Source organism: Lepidochelys kempii, chromosome 13 (genome assembly GCF_965140285.1).
Source record: "Lepidochelys kempii isolate rLepKem1 chromosome 13, rLepKem1.hap1, whole genome shotgun sequence".
Lineage (NCBI taxonomy): Eukaryota > Metazoa > Chordata > Testudines > Cheloniidae > Lepidochelys > Lepidochelys kempii.
The window spans coordinates 536282-562627 of NC_136392.1; the positions used below are offsets into that span (position 1 = coordinate 536282).

Consider the following 26346-nt stretch of genomic DNA (forward strand, 5'->3'; position numbering starts at 1 on the left):
TCAGACGTGACTCTCAGCCAGCCAGTAAAACAGAGGTTTATTAGACGACAGGAACACGGTCTAACACAGAGCTTGCAGGTGCAGAGAACAGGACCCCTCAGCTGGGTCCATTTTAGGGGGGCAGCGAGCCAGACTACCCGTCTGCCCTTCACTCCAAGTCCCAGCCAGCCCCAAACTGAAACTCCCTCCAGCCCCCACTCCTCTGGGCTTTGTCCCTTTCCTGGGCCAGGAGGTCACCTGATTCCTTTGATCTCCAACCCTTTAGCTCTCATCTTGCAGGGGGGAAGGGCCCAGGCCATCAGTTTCCAGGAAACAGGGTGTCGGCCATTCTCTATGTCCAGACCCCTGCACACACCTACCCTCTAGGGCTCTGCAAGGATCATACACGCTTACCCCACCACCTAGAGACTTAAGAACTGCATAGGGGAAACTTAGGCACCTCCACACTATTCAGAGGAAACATTAAGAACAGTCCCACTTTGTCACACTTGAGTCGCCAGAAAAAAAGTTTGAAATCCACTGCCCTAGATAACCGATTCCAGTGCTTCACCATCCTCCTAGTGAAATAGTTTTTCCTAATATCCAACCTAGACCTCCCCCGCTGCAACTTGAGACCATTACTCCTCGTTCTCTCATCTGCTACCACTGAGAACAGTCTAGATCCACCCTCTTTAGAACCCCCTTTCAGCTAGTTGAAAGCAGCCATCAAATCCCTCCTCATTCTTCTCTTCCGCAGACTTTGTCTTTGTCTACACTACACAGCTTTTAGGGACACAGCCGTCGCAAGAAGTCAGGCAGTGTAAACGCTGTTTTTCGGCACTTTTGCGGACAAAATACTTCCACCCCCTACTCCTGCCGACAAGGAGCAGTTTACACTGACACTTGTTTTGTCTGTCTCTGAACCATACGGATGCAAACCAGTCACAGGATTTGTGCCCCTTGGGATGGGGAGACCGCTAAACAGAGCTCCTTTTGAATTCCTCTTGGGACCCTGTGCTGGCAGCGCATCTGAGTGTGCGCATAAATGTGTCGGGTGCGTGTTTGGCTGCACTCACGGGGTTGCATTGACCTACGTGGGGACTTTCTCTATCAGCCCCAAACAGCCCCTGCTGTCTCGGGATTATCCGCCTGAGCCCTGGGCAGGGACAGGCAGCTTTGAACTGGGACGATCCCATGTCCCCAGGCGTGAGCTGCTTCCAAGGAGATTCCTCTGTTTTGTGTTTCTGTGATTCTCTCTCCTTTAAGACACACTGGGCCTTTAAGGAAGGTCAGTTGGTTTGGGACAAATTGTGTGTTTGGTGTGCGGAGAGTGAGGGCCTATTTACTCGTGTAAAGTGGAAATTAGTATTTGATGTCGAGAGAGATTTGGGATTTAGCTTCATTTTGTGCTGTCATAGGCTGCCCCTCCCTTTCCCACCCCACCCTAGTCCACTGCCCTCCCCCGGGACTAAGTCCTCTGGGCCTGTCTGTTACAGCTTGGCTGCTAGATGGCCTCTTGGGGCACAGGCTCCTAAGCAGCTGGCAGGAAGAGTGGCCATTTCCTGGCTGCAGTAAATCCACACCATGCATAGCTCTCCCTTCTGAATCGCCTTATCCCTTCATCGGCAGCAGCAGCCATCCTGTGTCCCGGCAGCTCCCACTGCTCTGAGTGCCATCCTGCATCCCCACGGCCCCCGCTGCGTGCTCAGGTCGGTGTAACTTATGTCGTTTGGGGGTGGCTTATTCACACCCCTGAGCGATATAAGTTGCACAGGTAGAAGTGGTAGTTTGAACAAGTCCTTAGTGGCACCTTGCCCAGGTTCCCTGAGCCTGTCCCGTTCGCCCCCCTACCCCACAGGTCTCCTGAGCCAAGGGTTGGGGGATGGGTCCAAGCCTGATGAACTAGTGAAATGTAGGTGATCCTGGGCCCTGTGTAGAGAGACTGGCATGTCTGTGTGTGCACACGTCCCTGTGCCCTGCTGGCCACCGGCCCCACATATCTCCCACACGCTATTTTGTCCCCTGCTCCTGCCTCCTCTCTGCTCCTTGTCACTGTTTCTCACCTGCCCTCTGGATACGTTACAGTGATTTTTATCTCTTTGGGGGTGGGGGAATATCCAGCAACATGGACAGGAAATGAAACTACCGAGTCTCTCTCAGCAATTGCATCATTTTCCTTCCATAGATAAAGATTCTGCTCTCCAGGTATTTTCCATCATTTGAAGACATGTTTTGTCTTGTTGCTATTAACCCTTGAAAGTCTGATCCTGAAGTGTATTTCCTCCATCAGCTGTGCACACGGCTGTGTCATTGTAGGGCTGCTCCCGAGCCCTGGGCTGCCCTCGCTGCTGTGTTACTGTAGGGCTGCTCCCGAGCCCTGGGCTGCCCTCGCTGCTGTGTCATTGTAGGGCTGCTCCCGAGCCCTGGGCTGCCCTTGCTGCTGTGTCATTGTAGGGCTGCTCCCGAGCCCTGGGCTGCCCTCGCTGCTGTGTTACTGTAGGGCTGCTCCCGAGCCCTGGGCTGCCCTCGCTGCTGTCTCATTGTAGGGCTGCTCCCGAGCCCTGGGCTGCCCTCGCTGCTGTGTTACTGTAGGGCTGCTCCCGAGCCCTGGGCTGCCCTCGCTGCTGTGTCATTGTAGGGCTGCTCCCGAGCCCTGGGCTGCCCTCGCTGCTGTGTCATTGTAGGGCTGCTCCCGAGCCCTGGGCTGCCCTCGCTGCTGTGTTACTGTAGGGCTGCTCCCGAGCCCTGGGCTGCCCTCGCTGCTGTGTTACTGTAGGGCTGCTCCCGAGCCCTGGGCTGCCCTCGCTGCTGTGTCATTGTAGGGCTGCTCCCGAGCCCTGGGCTGCCCTCGCTGCTGTGTCATTGTAGGGCTGCTCCCGAGCCCTGGGCTGCCCTCGCTGCTGTGTTACTGTAGGGCTGCTCCCGAGCCCTGGGCTGCCCTCGCTGCTGTCTCATTGTAGGGCTGCTCCCGAGCCCTGGGCTGCCCTCGCTGCTGTGTTACTGTAGGGCTGCTCCCGAGCCCTGGGCTGCCCTCGCTGCTGTGTCATTGTAGGGCTGCTCCCGAGCCCTGGGCTGCCCTCGCTGCTGTGTCATTGTAGGGCTGCTCCCGAGCCCTGGGCTGCCCTCGCTGCTGTGTCACTGTAGGGCTGCTCCCGAGCCCTGGGCTGCCCTCGCTGCTGTGTCATTGTAGGGCTGCTCCCGAGCCCTGGGCTGCCCTCGCTGCTGTCTCATTGTAGGGCTGCTCCCGAACCCTGGGCTGCCCTCGCTGCTGTGTCATTGTAGGGCTGCTCCCGAGCCCTGGGCTGCCCTCGCTGCTGTCTCATTGTAGGGCTGCTCCCGAGCCCTGGGCTGCCCTCGCTGCCGTCTCATTGTAGGGCTGCTCCCGAGCCCTGGGCTGCCCTCGCTGCTGTCTCATTGTAGGGCTGCTCCCGAGCCCTGGGCTGCCCTCGCTGCTGTCTCATTGTAGGGCTGCTCCCGAGCCCTGGGCTGCCCTCGCTGCTGTCTCATTGTAGGGCTGCTCCCGAGCCCTGGGCTGCCCTCGCTGCTGTCTCATTGTAGGGCTGCTCCCGAGCCCTGGGCTGCCCTCGCTGCTGTCTCATTGTAGGGCTGCTCCCGAGCCCTGGGCTGCCCTCGCTGCTGTGTTACTGTAGGGCTGCTCCCGAGCCCTGGGCTGCCCTCGCTGCTGTGTCATTGTAGGGCTGCTCCCGAGCCCTGGGCTGCCCTCGCTGCTGTGTTACTGTAGGGCTGCTCCCGAGCCCTGGGCTGCCCTCGCTGCTGTGTCATTGTAGGGCTGCTCCCGAGCCCTGGGCTGCCCTCGCTGCTGTGTCATTGTAGGGCTGCTCCCGAGCCCTGGGCTGCCCTCGCTGCTGTGTTACTGTAGGGCTGCTCCCGAGCCCTGGGCTGCCCTCGCTGCTGTGTCATTGTAGGGCTGCTCCCGAGCCCTGGGCTGCCCTCGCTGCTGTGTTACTGTAGGGCTGCTCCCGAGCCCTGGGCTGCCCTCGCTGCTGTCTCATTGTAGGGCTGCTCCCGAGCCCTGGGCTGCCCTCGCTGCTGTGTTACTGTAGGGCTGCTCCCGAGCCCTGGGCTGCCCTCGCTGCTGTGTCATTGTAGGGCTGCTCCCGAGCCCTGGGCTGCCCTCGCTGCTGTGTTACTGTAGGGCTGCTCCCGAGCCCTGGGCTGCCCTCGCTGCTGTGTTACTGTAGGGCTGCTCCCGAGCCCTGGGCTGCCCTCGCTGCTGTGTCATTGTAGGGCTGCTCCCGAGCCCTGGGCTGCCCTCGCTGCTGTGTTACTGTAGGGCTGCTCCCGAGCCCTGGGCTGCCCTCGCTGCTGTCTCATTGTAGGGCTGCTCCCGAGCCCTGGGCTGCCCTCGCTGCTGTCTCATTGTAGGGCTGCTCCCAAGCCCTGGGCTGCCCTCGCTGCTGTCTCATTGTAGGGCTGCTCCCGAGCCCTGGGCTGCCCTCGCTGCTGTGTTACTGTAGGGCTGCTCCCGAGCCCTGGGCTGCCCTCGCTGCTGTGTCATTGTAGGGCTGCTCCCGAGCCCTGGGCTGCCCTCGCTGCTGTGTCATTGTAGGGCTGCTCCCGAGCCCTGGGCTGCCCTCGCTGCTGTGTTACTGTAGGGCTGCTTCAGTTCTGCTGGATTTACTCCCCCTGAGCCCTAGATAGCCCAGACCCGTGGAGTTTCAGGGCCCACCTCCTTCCCCAGGCTTTGGCTAGGGGGGAGTGGTGGGCTGGGCTAGGAGGGGGAGTTGGAGCAAGGCTTGGATTTGATATAACCTCTGGCTGATTATTTCCTTGTTTCCTGGCTTGGAGTTGGCGGATGAGTGTGGCTTCACCATTATGTGCCTGAAGTTTGAATTGCGGCCGTGTGCCCACAGCCTGGGAGCACAGGCCCTTCATCCTGGTTGCTCATTGAAACAGATAAAGGACCCACAGCAGAGGCCACTGGATGCACCAGGGCAACCTGCCCCTCCTCAGTGGTGGTCTTTGCATCTTGGCTCCTGCGCTCAAAGGGCGTAGGAAGAGCAGGACAGGAAAGGCCCCCTTGGCAAAGTCTCAGTGACCTCCCTTGGAGCAGGCCTTGGCCGAGGGCACAAAAAAGTGCAGCCGGGCCCTGGCCTGGCCGTTCTTGAGCTGGGGCGGGTGAGTGTGACCCCCCCCATGCAGAGGGCAGAATGAGTCGCTGGAAGGCAGAGTTCAGAATGCAGGTGTGTCAGGGGAGCGCAGGGCTTGTGTCAGTGAGGAGTGTGAGGGAGAGGGAGTGACCTGCTGGGAGTGGATTCTGGGGAAACCTGTCAGGGCTGAGGGGGGAGTAGCCCCGCGGGGGTGCCCTGCTAGGGTGTTGGAACCCCACGTGAAGAGAAAAGCCACCCTGTCAAGGCGGTTGCATTTTCCAAGCGTTATTCCTGAGCATGGGATGTTGCTGCGAGCCAGTCCGTTGGCCTCAGCTGGGGGCGGAGTAGGACACTGTCACTGTGATCAAAGGAGATCCCAGGGCCAGCCATGTCGCTGTCAGAGCTGGGAGAGGCCAGAATCAGGCGAGCAGCAGGCTGCCTCACCTCTCTTCTCTCAGGCTCCTGCCTGTGGTGAGGCTGGGTTCCAGGGCAATGCTGTGTCACTGGGAGTTCCCGCCCCAGCCACGGCAGCCCCGCACACTGGCTCTGAGTGTGTAAAAATGGCACCTCAGCTTTGCAACACGACGGGTCAGCCCCGCTGCCGAGTGGCATCACCGGGAGAGAACCATGCCGCTTGCTCAGTAACCCCAGCCTGTCTCCACTGAGGCGCAGCCTGCATGTGGGGAGCAGGCAGGCACCATGCTCACCCAGTGCCCACCAGGCATGGGGCAGCAGCGGGGAGGTGCTGATGGACTGGGAGGCTCGGGAAGCAGTGATGAGTGCTGAAGGGCTGAGGATGGATGGCTCTGATGCTCCCACACAATGCATCAGGCTTGGGACACAGAAATCTGACGGCGCCTCATGCCTTCCCAGAAGGGGACATAATGAAAGCTGGCAAATAACATGGCATTTCCATGTCCTGCACAGGCAGGTATGTGCACCTGGAAGGGACCTGCCCATCAAAGTCTGTTCAGGTGAGTTTGGCAGCCCCCTGGACCAGCTTGCTAAAACCCTGGCCGAGTCACTGGGGTGGGTCCTGCCCACGCTCTCCTCTCTGGCAGGGCATTGTGGTGGGTGTGGGGTGGTCTGTCTTGTTTCCTTGGGGTAGGAGCCCCAGGATGTGGACTCGTAGCCCCCTGAGCTGGAAGCATCGAGAGCGAGTAACCTGCAGGGTGTTTGGATTTCTGGGAGGCATTTACCCAGCTGAGAACTTGTCCTGCTTTGGTTTTATCGCCCAAAGAGTGTCTGCCATTGAGCCAGTTTGATGGCGTTTGTGTGACTATGTAAGTGTCCCGTAGCGTTGTAATTATTCTCTGTGATTAATCTGGCTCCTGCTGGAAAGCCATGCACAGCAGGCACTGGAGGGTATGTCGTTACATGGCTGCATTATACAGCTATAATAGACACTGACAAAAACTGAAAAGACACAGCTGGATGTAAGGGGGTTCTTGTCAGAGAGTGGCGTGGCTGGAAGTCTTTGGGCAGGACAGATTGTCTTGCTGTTCTCCTTGTTTGGGAAAGCAGCAGATCTGTGGGCCTGGGGAGGAAGCTGCTGGGGCCAGCCCCATGCAGCTGAACCCTGGCTGCTGGTTTTATCCTTTTCTTTATATCCTTGGCTGTGCTGTGTCTAGTCCCCAGGAAGGTGGGTTCCTCAGGATGGGGCTGGGGGAGGGGGACCATGTTAGGTCCTTCTACCAAGCCTCAGCAGAATGGAATCAGAAGTAGGAGCTTCCCACTCTCTCTGAGAGGGACCGGTCCTTTCCCAGTTGTGAGACATGTGTGTGTTTAATGACCCTCTGTACTTCCCCAGCACCATTCAGCTGAGGCTCTCAGAGCACTTTACGGGCTGGAATAAAGTCTCACTCCCCCATGTGGCCATGGGGGAGCTGGTGAGTAGCAGGTGGGTTTGTCTCAAGCCACAGCTAAGTGGGACCATGACCCCAAAAAAATCAAACCCAGACCTGAAACTTCTCAGAGATTCATAGAATTTAAGGCTAGAAAGACCATTCTGATCATCCCGTCTGACTTCTGGAACCACACAGGCCACAGACCCTCGCCCAGGGATTCCTGCAGCCAGCCCGTAGCTTCTGACTGAGCTAAAGCAGATCTTAGAAAGAAACATTCTGGAGGTTCATGGAAATGGGTGAATTGGGCCAGAAGTAGCAGCACTAGCATTCCACAGGATGGGGTCTGCACAGGCCCACCAAAGCCACAGAATGGTCCTGCACCAGCCTGGAGAGCTGGGATGCACTGACAAGTCATATCCCTGGCCAGCACAGCCCTGGGCCTTTTGGGGTTTACTTTCTACTAGGATGTAGTTGGTCCCATGGGGATATCGTGGGGTGCAGCTGGACCGGGTATTGCGCTGTGTGGGGGCATTGGAGTGTGTGGCTGGGCCAGATACCGCACTGTTTAGGGGTGTCGGGGGTGCGGCTGGGCTGGGTAATGTGCTGTGTGGGGGCATCATGGGGTGTGGCAGGGTATTGATGTGATGCTCCCATCCCATGCGGTATGGAGTTGTTGTGGGATGTGGCTGGGCTGGGTACTGTGCTGCAAGGGGGCGCCGTGGGATGCGGCTGGGTCAGGTACTGAGCTGTGTGGGGGCATTGGGGGGCACGACTGGGCCAGGTACCGCACTACAAGGGGACATTGGGGGGTGTGGCTGGGATGGGTACCATGCTGTGTGGGGGCATCGGGGGTGCGGCTGGGTCGGGTACTGAGCTGTGTGGGGCATTGGGGGGCACAGTTGGGCCAGGTACTGCGCTGCAAGGGGGCGTCGGGGGGTGTGGCTGGGTCGGGTACCGTGCTGTGTGGGAGCGTCGGGGGGTGTGGCTGGGACGGGTACCGCGCTGAAGGGGCTGTCGTGGGGTGCGGCTGAGCCAAGTACTGTGCTGTGTGGGGACCTTGGAGGGTGCGGCTGGACCGGGTACCGCGCTGCAAGGGGGCATCGTGGCATGTTTCATTAAGTGGCTCAGTTAAACCATTACAACTATGCTGAATGCAGGAGCTTTTCTGTCTCATCGCAATTCAGCGCTATTGTGCTGACAAGAATCGTTTTCATTATAAAACACTTCATACCCCTTTAATTAACAGAATTGCTGAAATGTGAATGCAATGGTGCTTCCCCAGAAATAACAGTTTAATATTCAGAGCCGGATGACTGGGTCTGACTGTAAATGCTGCCAACCAGCCTGCTCGCCCCACAGCTCCCAGGGATCAGCCTGCTATGTAGCTTAGTCCCATGGGGCCAAGGGCTCACCGAGAGGGGTCCCTCCCACTAGGGCCTTGTTTCTTCCAGTGCTCTTTAAAAATGCAAACCCCAAACCTCCCTGAGGGGGCGTGACAAGATGTGGGGAAGAGCATCAGCTAAAGGTCTCCACCCTCCTGCATCCACGCCCTCTGGCAGTGGGAATGGCAGCAGCCAATACAGACTGCATTGGCAGCGTCTCTCACAGGGAAACAATTCTATCCAAACAGACACAAAGCAAGAAAGGGAGTCTGCAGCCATGGGGCTGACACGGGGAGCTGTCCAGGGAGTCATGGGGAGAGACTGAGCCCCTTGGGTGTAGCGGTGGCAGAAATCTAAATTTATCTGCAATGCAGAGGGCGCCACATCCAGTTCACCTGGAGCTATTCCCAGTCCTCTGTAGAAAGGTCTTTCTGGAACTGACCTCAGCGCCCTGTCCTCCACCCCACCCCGTGCAGCTGCCAGGAGGCATGGACCCCAGGGAAGGGAAGGAGCATACAGAGCGGTCCATGAGTCACTTTTGAGTGCACAGGAAAGCAGGTGCTGGATTGATGGGAGTGCGTGGGAACCTGCTTGAGGTAAGGTAGGCGAAATGGATCCTCCCTTTGATTCATCGGACCGAAGGCAGCGAAAGTGCTGCTTGGAGAGTCCGGGGTAATTACAGAACCGAAATGACAGAGTCCAGGGGGAGGTGGGATGGGTGAAATTGTGCCTGTCCACGAGAGTGAGGGACCTGCAGGGATCGGAGACAATGGTGATGTCTTCGTAATAAATCCTAATGATGATAATCACTGGAATAATTGCTAGTTTCAGAAAGCATCGCCAGCTCCTTTAGTGCCTGCAAATGTCATCAGAGAGAGAGAGAGAGAAATGTCTGTTCCTCGCTGTTCAGTGGCTCCTCCTGGCTTCCTTCAACTTGAGGTTCTGAGTATTGTCCTGGAACATTTCTGGCTCCCCAGGACTCTGCTTCTTTGCTCCCATGGGCTCCCCACCTCTCAAGCCTGGCCTCTGGGGAGAGGTGAACAAGGGCATGTGAGGGGCTGGAGCCCAGTGCCTGTTCAGGAGTGGACCGTGTGAGCAGGTCAGGGCCAGACAGGGAACAGACAGGGCTAAATAGCCTGGTCCCCTGCAGGTCTCTCACTGCAGGCTCCTGAGTAAGGGCAAGTCTACACTTAAAACACTGCTGCGCCGCTAGAGTGAGGACATTCCTGCACCTCCTACCAGGAGAAGCCCTCCTGCCGACACAGCACTGTTTACACTGGTGGGGGGCTAGGTCGGTATAACTGCATTGCTCAGGGCTGTGGATTTTTCACACCCCGAGCAATGTAGTTACACCAACATAGATAGGTCTGTCGTGCAGACACAGGGCTCTAGGCTTGATTCTCCCCTCCCTCAAACCAGGTTCAGGCTGGCATTGACTTCATGGGAGTTACTCCTGATGGTCTCAGAGTGCCCTTGGCGACTACTCTGGGCTTGCCACATCCCTGGCAGCACTAGGTATTTGTGACTATACACAAATGCAAGAAGCCTGGGAAACAAGCAGGGAGAACTGGAAGTCCTGGCACAGTCAAGGAATTATGATGTGATTGGAATAACAGAGACTTGGTGGGATAACTCACATGACTGAAGTACTGTCATGGATGGATATAAACTGTTCAGGAAGAACAGGCAGGGCAGAAAAGGTGGGGGAGTTGCACTGTATGTAAGAGAGCAGTATGACTGCTCAGAGCTCTGGTACGAAACTGCAGAAAAACCTGAGAGTCTCTGGATTAAGTTTAGAAGCGTGAGCAACAAGGGTGATGTCGTGGTGCGAGTCTGCTATAGACCACCGGACCAGGGGGATGAGGTGGACAAGGCTTTCTTCTGGCAACTCACGGAAGTTACTAGATCGCAGGCCCTGGTTCTCATGAGAGACTTCAATCACCCTGATATCTGCTGGGAGAGCAATACAGCGGAGCACAGACAAGCCAGGACGTTTTTGGAAAATGTAGGGGACAATTTCCTGGTGCAAGTGCTGGAGCAACCAACTAGGGGCAGAGCTCTTCTTGACCTGCTGCTCACAAACCGGGAAGAATTAGTAGGGGAAGCAAAAGTGGATGGGAACCTGGGAGGCAGTGACCATGAGATGGTCGAGTTCAGGATCCTGACACAGGGAAGAAAAGAGAATACGGACCCTGGACTTCAGAAAAGCAGACTTTGACTACCTCAGGGAACTGATGGGCAGGATCCCCTGGGAGAATAACATGAGGGGGAAAGGAGTCCAGGAGAGCTGGCTATATTTTAAAGAATCCTTATTGAGGTTACAGGGACAAACCATCCCGATGTGTAGAAAGAATGGTAAATATGGCAGGTGATCAGCTTGGCTTAACAGTGAAATCCTTGCTGATCTTAAACACAAAAAAGAAGCTTACAAGAAGTGGAAGCTTGGACAAATGACCAGGGAAGAGTATAAAAATATTGCTCAGGCATGCAGGAGTGAAATCAGGAAGGCCAAATCATGCTTGGAGTTGCAGCTATCAAGAGATGTTAATAGTAACAAGAAGGGTTTCTTCAGGTATGTTAGCAACAAGAAGAAAGTCAAGGAAAGTGTGGGCCCCTTACTGAATGAGGGAGGCAAACGAGTGACAGAGGATGTGGAAAAAGCTAATGTACTCAGTGCTTTTTTGCCTCTGTCTTCACGAACAAGGTCAGCTCCCAGACTACTGCACTGGGCAGCACAGCATGGGGAGGAGGTGACCGGCCCTCCGTGGAGAAAGAAGTGGTTCGGGACTATTTAGGAAAGCTGGACGAGCACAAGTCCATGGGGCTGGATACGGTGCATCCGAGAGTGCTAAAGGCGTTTTGCAGATTGCAGAGCCATTGGCCATTATCTCTGAAAACTAACGGTGATCGGGGGAAGTCCCGGACGACTGGAAAAAGGCTAATGTAGTGCCCAACTTTAAAAAAGGGAAGAAAGAGGATCCTGGGAACTACAGGCCAGTCAGCCTCACCTCAGTCCCTGGAAAAATCATAGAGCAGGTCCTCAAGGAATCAATTCTGAAGCACTTAGAGGAGACGAAAGTGATCAGGAACAGCCAGCATGGATTCACTAAGGGCAAGTCATGCCTGACTAATCTAATTGCCTTCTATGACGAGATAACTGGCTCTGTGGATGAGGGGAAAGCAGTGGACGTGTTATTCTTTGATTTTAGCAAAGCTTTTGACATGGTCTCCCACAGTATTCTTGCCAGCAAGTTAAAGACGTATGAGCTGGATGAATGGAGTATATAGTGGATAGAAAGCTGGCTAGATCGTCAGGCTCAACGGGTAGTGATCAATGGCTCCAGGTCTAGTTGGCAGCCAGTATCAAGGGGAGTGCTCCAAGGGTCGGTCCTGGGACCGGTTTTGTTCAATATCTTCATTAATGATCTGGAGGATGGTGTGGATTGCACCCTCAGCAAGTTTGCAGATGACACTAAACTGGGAGGAATGGTAGATACGCTGGAGGGTAGGGATAGGATACAGAGGGACCTAGACAAATTAGAGGATTGGGCCAAAAGATCTGATGAAGTTCAACAAGGACAAGTGCAGAGTCCTGCACTTAGGACAGAAGAATCCCATGCACTGCTACAGACTAGGGACCAAATGGCTCGGCAGCAGTTCTGCAGAAAAGGGCCTAGGGGTTACAGTGGACAAGAAGCTGGATATGAGTCAACGGTGTGCCCTTGTTGCCAAGAAGGCCAATGGCATTTTGGGATGTCTACATAGGGGCATTGCCAGCAGATCGAGAGATGTGATCATTCCCCTCTATTAGACATTGGTGAGGCCTCATCTGGAGTACTGTGTCCAGTTTTGGGCCCCACGCTACAAGAAGGATGTGGAAAAATTGGAAAGAGTCCAGCAAAGGGCAACCAAAATGATTAGGGGACTGGAACACATGAGTTATGAGGAGAGGCTGAGGGAACTGGGATTGTTTAGTCTACGGAAGAGAAGAATGAGGGGGGATTTGATAGCTGCTTTCAACTACCTGAAGGGGGGTTCCAGAGAGGATTGATCTAGACTGTTCTCAGTGGTATCAAATGACAGAACGATGAGTAATGGTCTCAAGTTGCAGTGGGGGAGGTTTAGGTTGGATATTAGGAAAAACTTTTTCACTAGGAGGGTGGTGAAGCACTGGAATGTGTTACCTAGGGAGGTGGTGGAATCTCCTTCCCTAGAAGTTTTTAAGGTCAGGCTTGACAAAGCCCTGGCTGGGATGATTTGATTGGCGATTGGTCCTGCTTTGAGCAGGGGGTTGGACTAGAACCTCCTGAGGTCCCTTCCAACCCCGATATTCTACGATTCTATGACTCTGTGGTAGTGTCTAGGAGCCCCATGGCGCGAGGCACTGGACAAGCCCGGAACACAAATCTGGGCTCTGCCCCATACAGCTTACACTCCAAGTATGAGAGACAACAGGTGGATTGTGGTAATGCTGTCCTGGGCCCGGGACAGATCTGTGCTTGGTCGGGCAGTACCATTCACACACCCCTTTCTGTGAATGTTTTGGGGGTGTTTGTTTAGCTGGGTTCTGAGCCTGTTCTTGGGGCCTTTCGCTGTTTCATATTAAACATCTTTATTTTTGTGCGTTATAACAAGACAGCTGGTACTTAGCTTCTCCTGGTGAAACAAGCAATGACAAACCCAGCTGGTGTGGCTAAGCCCCTGCCCAAGTTTGCCCATAGATCCTGATGCAGGCACATGAAACCTCTTGTTTCCTACTAAATGACCTGGCTCCATCCCGGCCCTCCCACCGCTGCCCCGGGTGGTTGGGGCTGTTTGCTTGCGGAGTTGTCAGGTTTTCTGCAGGGCAATGCCCATGTCCCCCCTGCTTTTCTGGGCCCAGCCTAAGTCGTTGCACTGCTAATGCTCCTCCCTCAGCTGAGTCCTGCTGGCAAGAGAAGGTGAAGGGCTCGTGCCTTGTGACCATGCTCTGGCCTTGAGCCTGGCCTACAGGATTCCATGACCTGCTCCCAGGGGAGGGTGGAAGTGAGAAGGGTGCTCCGTGGGCTGATGGGCCACCCTTGCATTCACACTCACTGCTTCCCCTTTGGTCTTTTCCAGGTGTGATCCGGACGGCAGTGGCAAATCTGGACAGAGAAACTCAGGACCGGTATGAAGTGGTGATCCAAGCCACGGACATGGCAGGGCAGCTGGGTGGCCTCTCTGGATCCACCACGGTCACAATTGTGATCACAGACGTCAACGACAACCCTCCACGATTCCCACAGAGTAAGAGTCGCTGTTCCCTGTCCCGGGGGTCTTGCAGGCAGTCTGGTGCTGAGCCAGCCACTGCTGTGCAGGATTGTTGTTGCTGACTTTGCATTGGGGTAGCAGCCAGACACCCAGTCAGGGACATAGCCCCGTTGTGCTAGGTGTTTAAACAGACCCAGAGATCTGGAACCTGTCCTGAGAGCTTGCAGTCTAAGAGGGCAAGTGACATGAGGAGTGGGGGACCCAATCAATGCTGAATTTCAATGCAGACCCATTTGTTTATTAGAATTCTTCGGGAGTCAGTGTCATCTCTCCCCATTGGCCCTCAACTTGCCCACCTTGGACAGGCTGGCAGTGCAGAGACACTCTTTGACACTGGTGGCTCTGGGTGTACAAGAAGGCAGGTCGCGGTGCTGCGGGCCAGTGCATGGTCAGGTCTGTGCAGGTTTCCCTTATTCCACAGGGCAGTGCTGGTGGCAGAGGGGGATCTGACCGGTGATACGTGCAGGAGTCTTGGCTGCTCCTGCTCCTGCCTGTGGTCGTTGTGTAGTGGGTTTATTACTCCAAGCGCTCTGCAGATCCCAGCCCATTAACTGAAGCAGGAGGGGTGTCCCAGTGACAGCCAGCAAACCCCGGGGGAGTCAGTGGGGCTGCAGGACTTTAGCTGCAAGGAGTAGGCTTAGCTGTCTGTCTCTGTCTCCCTCCCTGGGCCTGTAGGCGCTGGAGGAGGGAGAGTAACCCCCAAACTCCATTGGCAGGTCAGCCGGTCTCTTCCCGCCATCTTTCAGGGCCAATCCAGACCTCAGGCGCTGGTTTGAATGAGCCCCAGGCCCTTCCTTGCTACCTGGCAGTCACTAGACCCTGCTTGCACACCATGAGCATGTGGGGTGTGACTGTGAGCTGGTCTCTAGATCCCAAGCCATTGCCAAAGCTCTGTGACCTGCATTTGAGTCCCACCACAGGGACAGAAATCCTGTCACTGAAGAGCTGCCGGACTGGGCTCTGCCTCGCACACCAGCTGCAGAGCTCTGTAGCACTTGGCTGGCAGCCTGGGGCAGAGCTACGAAGGGTTCCAAGCTGCAGCTGGAGGGAGCTCTGCCCGATGAGCACATTTGTATTCCGGACGCTAGCAGGGGGAAATGGGGCTGTGAGAATGCTGTGCCCACAGAGACCTCGGCACTGGCCCTGGACTGGCCGACATCCGTGCAGCTGGTTCTGAGACAGGTTGGTAAGGTTACCAGACTTATAGTGACTGGGATGCTCCCTAATGCCTTTCACCAGCTGCTTTCACCCAGAGTGGGCTTATTTGTTTTCCTCTCGCAGGAAAAGCCAACACGCCTTGCACAGGAGTATAGGAAATGGGGCATCCTCTGTGGTTCCAGCCGGGTCCCACGTGTGCCCCCAATGAAGCCCAGACTCTGGCATGGCTGCCAAGGATAAATGGGACATTGCAGACTAGACAGGACAGGACAAAACTCTGCTATCTGTGCATGCGGGAGCTGAGTTGCACCGGACCAGGGACCAGCCAGGTGTACCCAATAGGGTTGCTGGCATTCTGCCTGTAGGCTGGTGCACTAACCTAGTGGAGGTGCCCCCAGGGCGTGTCTGTGCACTACCTGAAGGGAACCTGGGGATCAGGGTCAGCGAAGGCCGCACTGTGATGCACCTCTCCTTTCCCTTGGCAGAGATGTACCAGTTCAGCGTTGTGGAGACTGCCCTTGTGGGCTCTGCGATTGGGAGAGTGAAGGCGGAGGATTCGGATGTGGGGGAGAACACAGACATGACGTACCAGATCAAAGATGAGGACGGGGTGCAGATGTTTAAAGTCACCACAGACAGCAACACCCAGGAGGCGATCATCACCGTGCAGAAGGTAAACCCAGAGGAACGCACCAGGAGGAGGTGTGAGGTGGAGGCAGAGGCGGTAGGTGGGGGAGGGCAGAGCAGGACTCTCAGAGCAGGACAGAGCCCTTCCCTTTTGATGATACCTGCTGCTGCTGCTGTATTTCAGAGGCTGGGGAATCACTCCTCCGAGAGCTGGTTTAATAGCATCTTAGAGAAGTTGGAAGCCTCAGACCCACCCCCGCAGCTAGCAGGGAGCTGGAGAAGTGTCAGGAGAGAGAAAGAGAGAAGCAAAGACTGGAAAGAAAGGGCCAAAGAAAGGCAAGGCAGGCAGGGTGCCAGCTGATGAAGTCGCTGGCCACAGATGCTAAGGGACACAGACAGTTGTGAGTGCAGAATTTACAGAGAGAGACTTTCAGACAAATCCATAATGAAGGGGTGAATGCTGCCATGCGCAGAAGCGAGGTGTGCAGCGTAGGGGGCTAACACTAATCCCCGTTATTGATAGCACCTATTAGAGAGCAATATTCCCACGGAATGCCTGAGCCTGACCAACCACACGTGGAGCCAGTCTGCTTTTTGTGGCAAAAACACTTGGTGCGGGCAGGAAAGAATGAGTGCTCACCAAGACCATTGCATTCCAGTCACCTCTGCTGTAGAAATAATCACAGGGTGATTAATGATCACTACACCATTGAAAATCACTCACTCGCCCCCACGGTGCGCACTGCCTTCTCAGTGCATTCTGAGTTCCTGCATCATGTCTTATCTGAATGTGGAGTGGGGGAGGGCAGGAAACGTTGTTCCTAGCAGCAGCCCTGTAGGGAGTGGGGCAGGAGCACTCCCAGCTACGAGTACCCTGCCCAGCAGGAGACGTTGCAGGGGGCATGGCAGGAGCTCAGGCTCTGGGCTTCTCCAGTCCTGGCCTCTCCCAAGAGCCCTGGTGGGGTTTAACCCAAAGCAGCAGTAGTGAATGCACCAGAATTGGGAAGGAACTGTCAGATGGTGAATCGCTAACCCTGTCCTGTTGTCTCAGCCCCTTGACTACGAGGCCAAGACGGTTCACACGGTGGTGGTGGAGGCCCTGAACAAGTTTGTGGACCCAAGGTTTGTAGATCTGGGCACGTTCCGAGACCAAACCATTGTGCGGGTCTCTGTGCTGGATGTGGATGAGCCCCCGGAGTTCCAGCCCCCCTCTGACCTGATGGAAGTCCAGGAGGATGCGTATGTTGGCTCTGTGGTAGGAGTGGTCACCGCTCTGGACCCCGATGCTGCAAACAACCCTGTCCGGTAAAATCAACCTTCCTAGCTTCACGTTCTCTTCTGCCAGGTGATGGGCCTGCGAGTGACACAGGGCCCAGCGGGTGCCTGAGAAGGGATTTGGGTGGGTGGGTGAGTGACTGGAGAGGGGCATGCAGCAGAGAGTGACAGCACCGGGTGAGAGAGGACAGGCAGGCGAATGGGAGACATAGGGCAGGCATCTGGCAGGTGAGTGACAGAACCAGTGTGCGAGTAGCAGACAGGTGAGGGCACAAGCCGTGTGAATGACAGATTCGTCATTGGCAAAGGAGTACCCGAAAAGGGGAATGGGCAATGTTCATACATACGTGTGACTGACAGTAGGGCAGCCTCAGGGAACAGGCTGGTGAGTGACCAGAGATGACAGATAGGTAGTGAAGAAGACTGACAGATGTACAGTATGGCATGTGCTGTGGGGCATGCCATTGGAGCCAGGGGCAGGGGTTGGGGTCGGGGTCATGGGAGGGATCAGAGACCCATGGAGTTGATGTTTGGGCAGGGCACACTTTGGGCAGCAGCTGATCTGCACAGAACGTTTCCCACTTCCATTCATTTGTGGCTAAGGAAATTGAGAATTAAACTCTCATTATCTTCAGCACAAAAGCAGCCTTATGGCTCTGCCAGGTGGCCTGAGTGGTGAGCGGTGGCAATGAAAAGCTGATGTACAGAAAACATCCTGGACTTGTGAAAAATTCCCTTGGAAGGCTGGTTTTTATGGTGCCGGGAATTTGTGCTGCAGGTCTCTGTACACAGCTGCTCACTGGAAATGGAGCATTGCTGTGTGCTGGAAAGGAGACCTGTGTAGCTGACCCAGGAGTAGCCTGGAGCCAGCGCATTGTGGCCTTGGATTCAAGAGCTTTATCCTGGAGCTGTTCCTGATGACAGAGAACAGGGCAGAGGGTAGGAGCAGGGACTCCAGAGAGGAGCACACACTATGGAAGGGGAAACAGCTGATGACAGCCTGTGAATATAATCGGCAAATGACACACAGAGATAATGTTCTAACAGGCCTGCTCAGGGCCACAGCAAGGCACTGGGGAATGCACAGCGCCTGGCTGTTTGGTGGGGAGGGAGCATCCCAAAGTCTCGCACGGGACCTTCGAATTAACATAGAACCATGTAGGAATCCCTACGGGAAACTTTAAACATAGAATCATAGAACTGGAAGGGACCTTGAGAGGCCATCAAATCCAGTCCCTGCACTTGTGACAGGGCTAATTATCTAGACCATTCCTGACATGTTTGTCTAGCCTCCCCTTAAAAGTCGCCAATGATAGAGATTCCACAACCTCCCTAGGCAATTTATTCCAGTATTTAACCACCCTGACAGTTAAGAAGTTTTTCCTAATGTCCAACCTAAACCTCCCTTTCTGCAATTTAAGCCCATTGCTTCTTGTCCTATCCTCAGAGGTTAAGAAAAACAATTTTTCTTCCTCCTCCTTGTAACAACCTTTTACATACTTGAAAACTGTTATCATGTCCCCTCTCAGTCCTCTCTTTTCCAGACTAAACAAACCCAATTTTTTCAATCTTCCCTCATAGGTCATGTTTTCTAGACCTTTAATCATTTTTTGTTGCTTTTTTCTGGACTGTCTCCAATTTGTCCACATCCTGAAATGTGGCGCCCAGAACTGGACACAATACTCCAGTTGAGGCCTAATCAGCGCAGAGTAGAGCAGAAGAATTACTTCTTGTGTCTTGCTTACAACACTCCTGCTAATACATCCCAGAAAGATATTCGCTTTTTTTGCAACAGTGTTACACTGTTGACTCATATTTAGCTTGTGATCCACTACGATCCCCAGATCCCTTTCCGCAGTACTCCTTCCTAGGCAGTCATTTCCCATTTTGTATGTGTGCAACAGATTGTTCCTTCCTAAATGGAGTACTTTGCATTTGCTGTATTGAACTTCTTCCTATTTACTTCAGACCATTTCTCCAGTTTGTCCAGATCATTTTGAATTATAATCCTATCCTCCAGAGCACTTGCAACCCCTCCCACTTATCGTCCACAAACTTTATAAGTGTACTCTGTATGCTATTATCTAAATCATTGATGAAAATATTGAACAGAACAGGACCCAGAACTGATCCCTGCGGGATCCCACTCATTATGCCCTTCCAGCATGACTATGAATCACTGATGATTACTCTCTGGGAACAGTTTTCCAACCAGTTTTGCACTCACCTTATAGTAGCTCCATCTAGGTTGCATTTGATTTCCCTAGTTTGTTTATGAGAAGGTCATGCGAGACAGTATCAAAAGCTTTACTAAAGTCAAGATATGCCACATCTACCCCTTCCCCCCATCCACAAGGCTTGTTACCCTGTCAAAGAAAGCTATCAGGTTGGTTTGACACTATATTTGTTTTTGACAAATCCAGGCTGACTGTTACCTATCACCTTGTTATCTTCTAGATCTTTGTAAATTGATCGCTTAATTATTTGCTCCATTATCTTTCTGGGTACAGAAGTTAAGCTGACTTAACGTGTACAGCCACAACCCCCTCTCTGCCCGCCCCGTTCCCGTCAGTCAGCACAGGGTGTTGTGCTAGGAAGGCAGCCGGTGAGAGAGCCCTGCTGGGGTGAGTTATTGGGAACAGTTATTGTTATAGAGGGTACATGACCCAGACCCCAGAGTACAGGCACACAGCTGCACATTCACACACAAACAAGCTCTGCATGGACCCTGTGTGTGCATGAAGTACGTACTGTGCCTCAGACACGTACACGCTGGGCCGGGCGCGCTCAGCCGCAGCTCAGGTACGCTGTAGGCACGGGGTGTGTCTATGCTGCGGTCAGAGGTATGACTGCAGCTCATGTAGGCACACCCATGCTCGCTTTAATTGAACTGGCATGGCTAAAAAGAGCAGTGAAGGTGGGGCAGTGTGGACCCCCGGGTGGGCTGAACAAGCCAGGCCAGAACACTGGGGACATATTTACATTGCTGGCCCGTACCAGGGGTCATGCATGTCTCCACTGCTGTGTAGCCACACTAGCTAGACTGACGTTAGCATGGGTGTGCTGAACGAGCTGCAGTCGCAGCTCTGATTGCAGTGTTGACATGCATACTGTGCGCGTTCCCTCTTCACATACTGCGTGTGCACAGCCGCTGCCTTCCTGGGACTTTGCTAGCACTGCTGCAGGCTGTAGGTTTTATTTTCCCGTCTTCAGTGGTAGGAAAGGGGCCTTGGGGATAGAATTGCTCTTTCTCGCTTGCTTCTTGTGCCGCTTCCCTGGGGGCGGGGGAGGGGTGATGCATTACTTGCAGAAAGGACCCGTGCATACAGAGGAAGGAGCCTTTCTGACCGTTGAGAGAGATGGTGATGTTTGGGACGGGGCGCTTGGAGCAGAGAGAAGCAGGAGCGTGTCTCTGTTGTTGCAGCAGCACCGTGCGCTCCAGACAGAGCCACATCTCACATGTCCAGCCTCGAGAGCCTGGCCAGTGGCACTCCGAGGTACCCAGACCCCCTGGCCTCAGCCCCACGAATCGGAATGTGTTTTCTCCTGTCATGGCTGATGCATTCAGTTATGAATCCTCCCTCCAGCAACCCCTAGGCAGACAGCTCCTCCGAGTCCTGTCGCGCTCCCTTGGGGCACTCTGCCCGCCTACATACCTGACTGTCCACTGGCTGTGGTTTTTCAGTGCCTAGCAGCATAAGAGATGGCACGTCCCCTTCCTGTAACGTGAGGGCGAGCTCCCGCTTCCCATTCCACCACACCCCTCCCCCTGCCCCGAGCTCTGCCTTGCAGCAACTCCATGTAATCAGGTGTGAATGAGAGGCCCCCTCACCACTCCCTTCCCTGCCGGAACACCAAATCTCCCTCACAGCACCAAGGTGAGGAAGAAGAGACTTTTTGTCAGACCTCTGTTGCTCTCCCATCCTCTGGCCGCCCGGGTAACATAACAATCCTCAGCACTTACTTAGTTCTTCACAGCTTCCAAGTGCTGCACAGACATTAACACAGGAACCCTCCCGGGGCCCCACAGGGAGGTGACATGCTCCTCGGCAGGAAGTCACCTCGCATTAACTCCCAGCTAGACTCACAGCATCTCTTCTTCATCTGGGGCACAGAGGAGAGCAACTTGTCCTGACAGCACTCCAGGGTTCGATCCCAGGCCCATTGAAGTCTGTGCTGAGTCCTCTCTGCTGGCACTGCAGTTGGGTGGATCCCCTTTACCTGTCTGATCCTTTGCTACTAGAAAGGAGGAGGAAAGAGGCAGTCCCTTCTGTAGCTGTGTTTCCATGGTGGCTCCCCAGCCCCTGACTCCGCTTTGTGTGCTGGACTTGCCTGGTGCCATGTACGTGTCAGAGGAGCTGCAGTCTCACCTTGCAATGGCGAGGAACAAGCACTCTGCCCTTCAGGTGAGGAATCCCAAGGAGCCCCGGAGACAACTGAGCTGAGATTGGCCTCATCAGCATTTCCAGTTCCCACTAGTACCAAGCTCCCAGTGCTGAGCTTTGAGGACCAGTAAAGAAAGAGCCAGAGCAGGTCTGGCACGAGTGCCCTCAGTCCCAGGTGGTCCCCTCCACCCGCTGAACGTGCCCCTAGACTGCGCTGCTCCCACCCATTGCTTGTGTGAAGAGCTGCTCTGCCAGGGAATGCCATGATGTTCTCTGGGTGGGTTGTGGGTTTGGCTCATGAACGTGGCAGGTTTGGTTACACAGATGTGTGGATTCTATTCCCCCCTTTTGGGGCAGCGCAGGGCAGCTGATGTGAGACCCTGTACATACGCCTACCTGTGAAAAGCTGACAGGACTCCAGCTCTACTCCATGCTCCTGGGAGAGACAGGGGAAGGCCCTTTTTTCCCCCGGTTGGCCAGTTCATAGCCTCTAACAGGGCTGGCCATCTCCGTGGCTTCCTGTCCTCTGCCAAAATGCATGTGACCCTCTGTCCGTGTGTCACTCTCACAAAGAACCTCATGCATTAAAGGCACAAGAAGGGAGAGAGTCCCAGAGTGGAGCCCTATCATTTTCCACCTCCATCAGGCTGGCTGAATAACTCCTGAAGCGCTTTCTCGTGGCAGCTCATGCCTCCGATGACAATGGGAATGAGCAGCGGCACGCACGGATATCTAGCACAATTCCATAAACCCAACGTGCATGCAGCAGCCTTTGTGCCTGGGCTGTGAGGTTTCCTCCAGCCTCCTGGGAGACGCCATCTGGTACATGGAACATTGTCCAAGTCAGACACAACATGGAGGCAGCCTGGGTACACGCTGCCCTCCTTTCCATGAGCCATCCCAAAGAAGGTCAGTCATGCTCCTGGACGTGCCCATTTCACCCTGGAACAAACCCATTCCCCAAGCCCAAGAGCTTCCCTCAGATGGTTTGTACAGGATGGAGCCCAGCAAACTCTGCTTTTTCATGCTACATTTGAAGTCAGGCTTTAGGATGACTTCAGACCCCAACACCTGCTGACATCCATCCAAACGCTACCTCCTCAAAAGCCAGCAGCCTGGCCCAAGTACTGGAACTCCTTGCCCATGCAGAGGCCAGGGGACAGAGAGGGTGGAGGGAAGGAGCTGCAGTCTGGGCTTTCCCAGGCAAACAGAGTTTGCTGGTGGAGGCTGTGCCAGAGCTGCATGGAGAGAGGAGTTTTGTCATTCCCTTGGAGAGTTAATTAATCCTTCCCTTCCAGCTCTGCCAGGGTGACTCTGGACTCTGCCGAGGCCCTACCTCTACAGACAGAATTAGCAACCCAACAGGTCCCCATCCTCCATGGAATACCTGCCTCACCCCCAGCCGATGGCTCCAGGCAAGGCACCTTCAGGTGATCCCGGTGACTGAGCACTCACCCTGCACTGACCTGGGATTTAGACAGGTTCTGCTTCCCAGAGGGCTAGTGCTAAACAACCCCCATCCCTAGAGAGCTGGCTGCAGCAGGAGAGCGGTCCCATAGCACTCTCCGTAGCAGGCTGAGATTGGATCTCTGTATCGGTACCATGGTAAGTCTGTGGTTCCAAGCTGCTAGTTCAGTGCCACTCCCACGAGGGCGGTCACTCTTCCACGAAGCCCTGAAACAATGTCAGGATTCTGATGCCCAAGAGGATCTTTAGATTCCACAGCCATCTGGGTGGGTCACCACAGCACACCAAGTCCTGGGCTCAGCCATCCCCTCTCATGTCAATAAGAGATGGGAGCCCAGGCAGCTTGGCTTGCATCACTCAGTGAAAAACAGCCGCAACCTGTGTGTGTCCAGAGAGGAGGGTGAAAAAGCAGCATAAACCCCGTCAGGACATGGCAGGGAATCTTTATCTAAAGGGAAAGAGCTTTTAATTTCATTCCAGCTCTTATTCACTGTCTGACAAAGGCAGGGGCTGGGACATTTTTAGATGGGAATTTTCTGTTTCCAGTTGGCTTTTCGGCTCCTGCTGTATTTCTTCTGCACAGTGTGATTTTTCTCAGCCGCGCCATTGTGTTACGTAATACATTGATAGACTGCCTGTGTACGTGAGCTTGTTTGTATGGGAGCCTTTTGTTTCTCTCTCTGCAGCGAGAGCCTGAGTTCTGATTGCCTGCGTTCCAGGCTTTATCAGCACTGGGAAGATGTTGCTTGGGATTTAAGGTTCTCAGAGATATTCTTGTTTGGCATTCACCAAATCCAGAGACATGTGTTGGACACGGGCATTTTATATACTTCAACAACACAGCAAGAACTACAATCTGCCACAGCACAAAAGAGAGAAGAGAAAAAAACAAACATCACAAAAAGCTTTTCATAGGGTTCGAAAAGCTTCCCATTAACAAAACCACCATTAACAAAAGCCAACGGACATGGCAGCAAATGTGCTCCTCATCGTGGTCACGGGAGGAATGAAACAACCTGCTTGAGAAATGCAGAAAGATGAGCACCAAGAAAGCTGCCTAAATGAAACAGCCACTTGTAACATCCAAACAACAGGCGATGCCAGCAGGAAGAGAGGAAAATGGATGACAAGGGCTGCATTCCAATCAGAACCAGGGACTGCGACAGCATAAAGTCCCGGATATCAATCACTGTGCAGGCTTCAGGCAGAGGAGCAAGGAACATCCCATAGTCCAGGAAATCTGGAGAACGTGGGCCCAATCAGCTCGGTGGGGTTGGGCTGCAGCATCACATGACATCACATCACAGACACTGGAAGGCAGGGCTCATGTTCTGCTTGTAATGGCAGGTGAGTCTGGTGGCGAGAGCTCAGTGCCCAGTTGACAAAGATCCACATGACCCAAAAATACTGCATCGATTCAGCATGATTGGCCATTTCTGGGCATTAGCCCTCCTGGGCTGAGCTGGGTGGGCCCGAACTGTTTCTTCCTGCTGATCTCGGTTCTGGACATGTAGGAACAGCATGGGGCAAGCAGCTTCTGAATGGACGTGGCCCTGGGGAGCGAAGAGAGAACCTCACATCCTGTCGCTATCTGACCTCGATTCAGCATGATCACGGCAGAACCACAGTCCCCACGGCATGTCCCAGTGGGGCGAGTTGCCCCTAAACACTCTGGCACCTCACTGTGGGAGGAGCACGGACGCCAGGTTAGCGATGTGTGCATGGGCAAGTAAGGAGCTACGTGTGTCTATGTTATAGCTCTTGTGTGGTGGCGATGCAGCCAGCGAGGTGTATTTGTGTGTAGTTTACCTGACCACAGTACCTTTCCAGTGCATGCCTCTCTTGTTTACACCAAGTCCCTGCTGTTCAGTTCACCCATCCCTAGCATGTACTTCAATTGAAAATTGCCCCCCGTGCTGGGTTAACATCCCGCCATCTATTGAAAACATGCTGCGGGATCATTAACGGCCCCGGCCTCAACTTCACATCTCACCCTCCAGCAGCGGAGGCCACTTAGCACCACGCAGATGCGCTGGATTCAGCACTGACTGCAGTGTGAAGCCTTCTTTTCTCTAGCCGTGAGCAGTCCGCCCAGCACCTTGCCTGGCCTCCCTTTTGCTACATCTCCAGCCAGCTCACTTCAGGCTGTGAGTGGCCAGTTCCCACAAGTGAAGCAGGATCAGGACTTGCTGCTATTTGGAAGAAGAGCCCGAAGGAAAACTCAGGTACTGCAGAAAGTGGCGTTGGGAGTTCAGTGGGGGTGCTCTGAGGGGAGACTCATTGTCTCCAACTAGAGAAAGGAATGGTATGAAGACGAGAGAGATCAGTAGCTCTATCTAACGAACAAGGACAGGATGAGATGGAGTGGGTTCAAGCTGCAAGAAGGGAGGAGAATTTAGGTTAAATAGCAATAATGGGGCTTTTTGTCTTCAATGTGCTGTACAGACATTAAGTGACTCATCCCAGAACTCTGCAGCGACAATCAGGGTATCCGAGAGCTCCCAGGGTATTTAAGGCAGTAGAACAAGTTGCTGAGGGTGTTTTGTAGAATTACCAGGACTGGAGAGATCCAAGGCTGGGACCCAGGAAAATAAACTCAACCCTACTATACTGTAGAGAGCTGGACACGCAGGCTTCTCAGAAATCCAGCTCCTCCTCACTGTGGGAGAAGAGCAAAACGGTAAAGGGTCTGGAATTATTACAGAGCTCGATAAGGACAATCAATCCTTAAAAGACAAAGTAAACATGATTTAAAATACGCTCACAAGCAAAGCAGTTACAAGTGTGAGAAGAGAGGCTCCAGCACAGAGTTATACTCACACCTGCACCCTGGCCCTGGCTTCGCACAGAATCAGTGGATGTCAGATGCTTCTAAACCCAAGGGTCTCTCTCTCCTTGGTGATTGTATCTTTCTCCCCAATTATTTTTATTGAATAAGTTTCTTTATTTATGCAGCAAAGACAAGAGGACAAACAAAACAGATGCGTGCATCTCATGTCTACCACAGAAATAGGCAGACATGGAGAAGAGAATGAAGTACCATCTCCATCTCTAACTACATATGCAATGGAGAAGAAGAGAGAGAGGTGCTCAAGGTCAGGGGACGTGGAAGAATAATGGGAACGCTTATGTAAATATCTTGATTAACCCATCAGAAGTATCTGAGATTTTGTTGCACCAGTTTCTATTATTTCTTCCAGCAGTTTAGTCTCCATCTGAGAGATTTTTGCTGATTTGGACACCCAGAGGTTTTCCCATTTCCTTGCAATTGCATTTTTGGCAACTGATAAGCACAGAGCAGCAGATGAGTACTGGAGACTGCGATCCAGGCCAGGCTGGTGTTAGAGGCCTCTCTGAAGAAATCTGAGGATCAAAGGAAAGGTAATGCCCTTGGCATGCTCTGTGCTTCCATTGGGAACTAAGGCAGAAAATGGGGGTATATCACACATGAGGACATGCCGGGGTCCTGCTCACTTGCTGTGATGGCTCTTGGAGATTATCAGCATCTGTCTATGAACATAAGAATGGCCATACTGGGCCAGACCAATGATCCAACTAGCCCAGTATCCTGTCTTCTGACAGTGGCCAGTATCAGATACTTCAGAGGGAGTGAATAGAACAGGCAGTTCTTTGACACGGTCTCCCACAGTATTCTTGTCAGCAAGTTAAAGAAGTATGGGCTGGATGGATGCACTACAAGGTAGGTAGAAAGTTGGCTAGATTGTCGGGCTCAACAGGTAGTGATCAATGGCTCCATATCTAGTTGGCAGCCGGTATCTAGCGGAGTGCCCCAAGGGTCGGTCCTGGGGCCGGTTTTGTTCAA

The 26346-nt window shown here is 53.9% G+C and overlaps 1 protein-coding gene across 3 annotated transcripts in view; it reads left to right on the plus strand.

Annotated features, from left to right (window-relative positions):
• Window positions 1-26346, plus strand: part of CDH22 (cadherin 22) — a 187805-nt gene that overhangs the window by 113846 nt on the left and 47613 nt on the right. For all 3 annotated transcript variants that reach the window (XM_073308961.2, XM_073308962.2, XM_073308963.2), the window contains 3 exons: window positions 13420-13587; window positions 15255-15442; window positions 16448-16701. In XM_073308961.2, the coding sequence (XP_073165062.1) occupies window positions 13420-13587; window positions 15255-15442; window positions 16448-16701 (610 nt within the window). The remainder of the gene's footprint in view (window positions 1-13419; window positions 13588-15254; window positions 15443-16447; window positions 16702-26346) is intronic.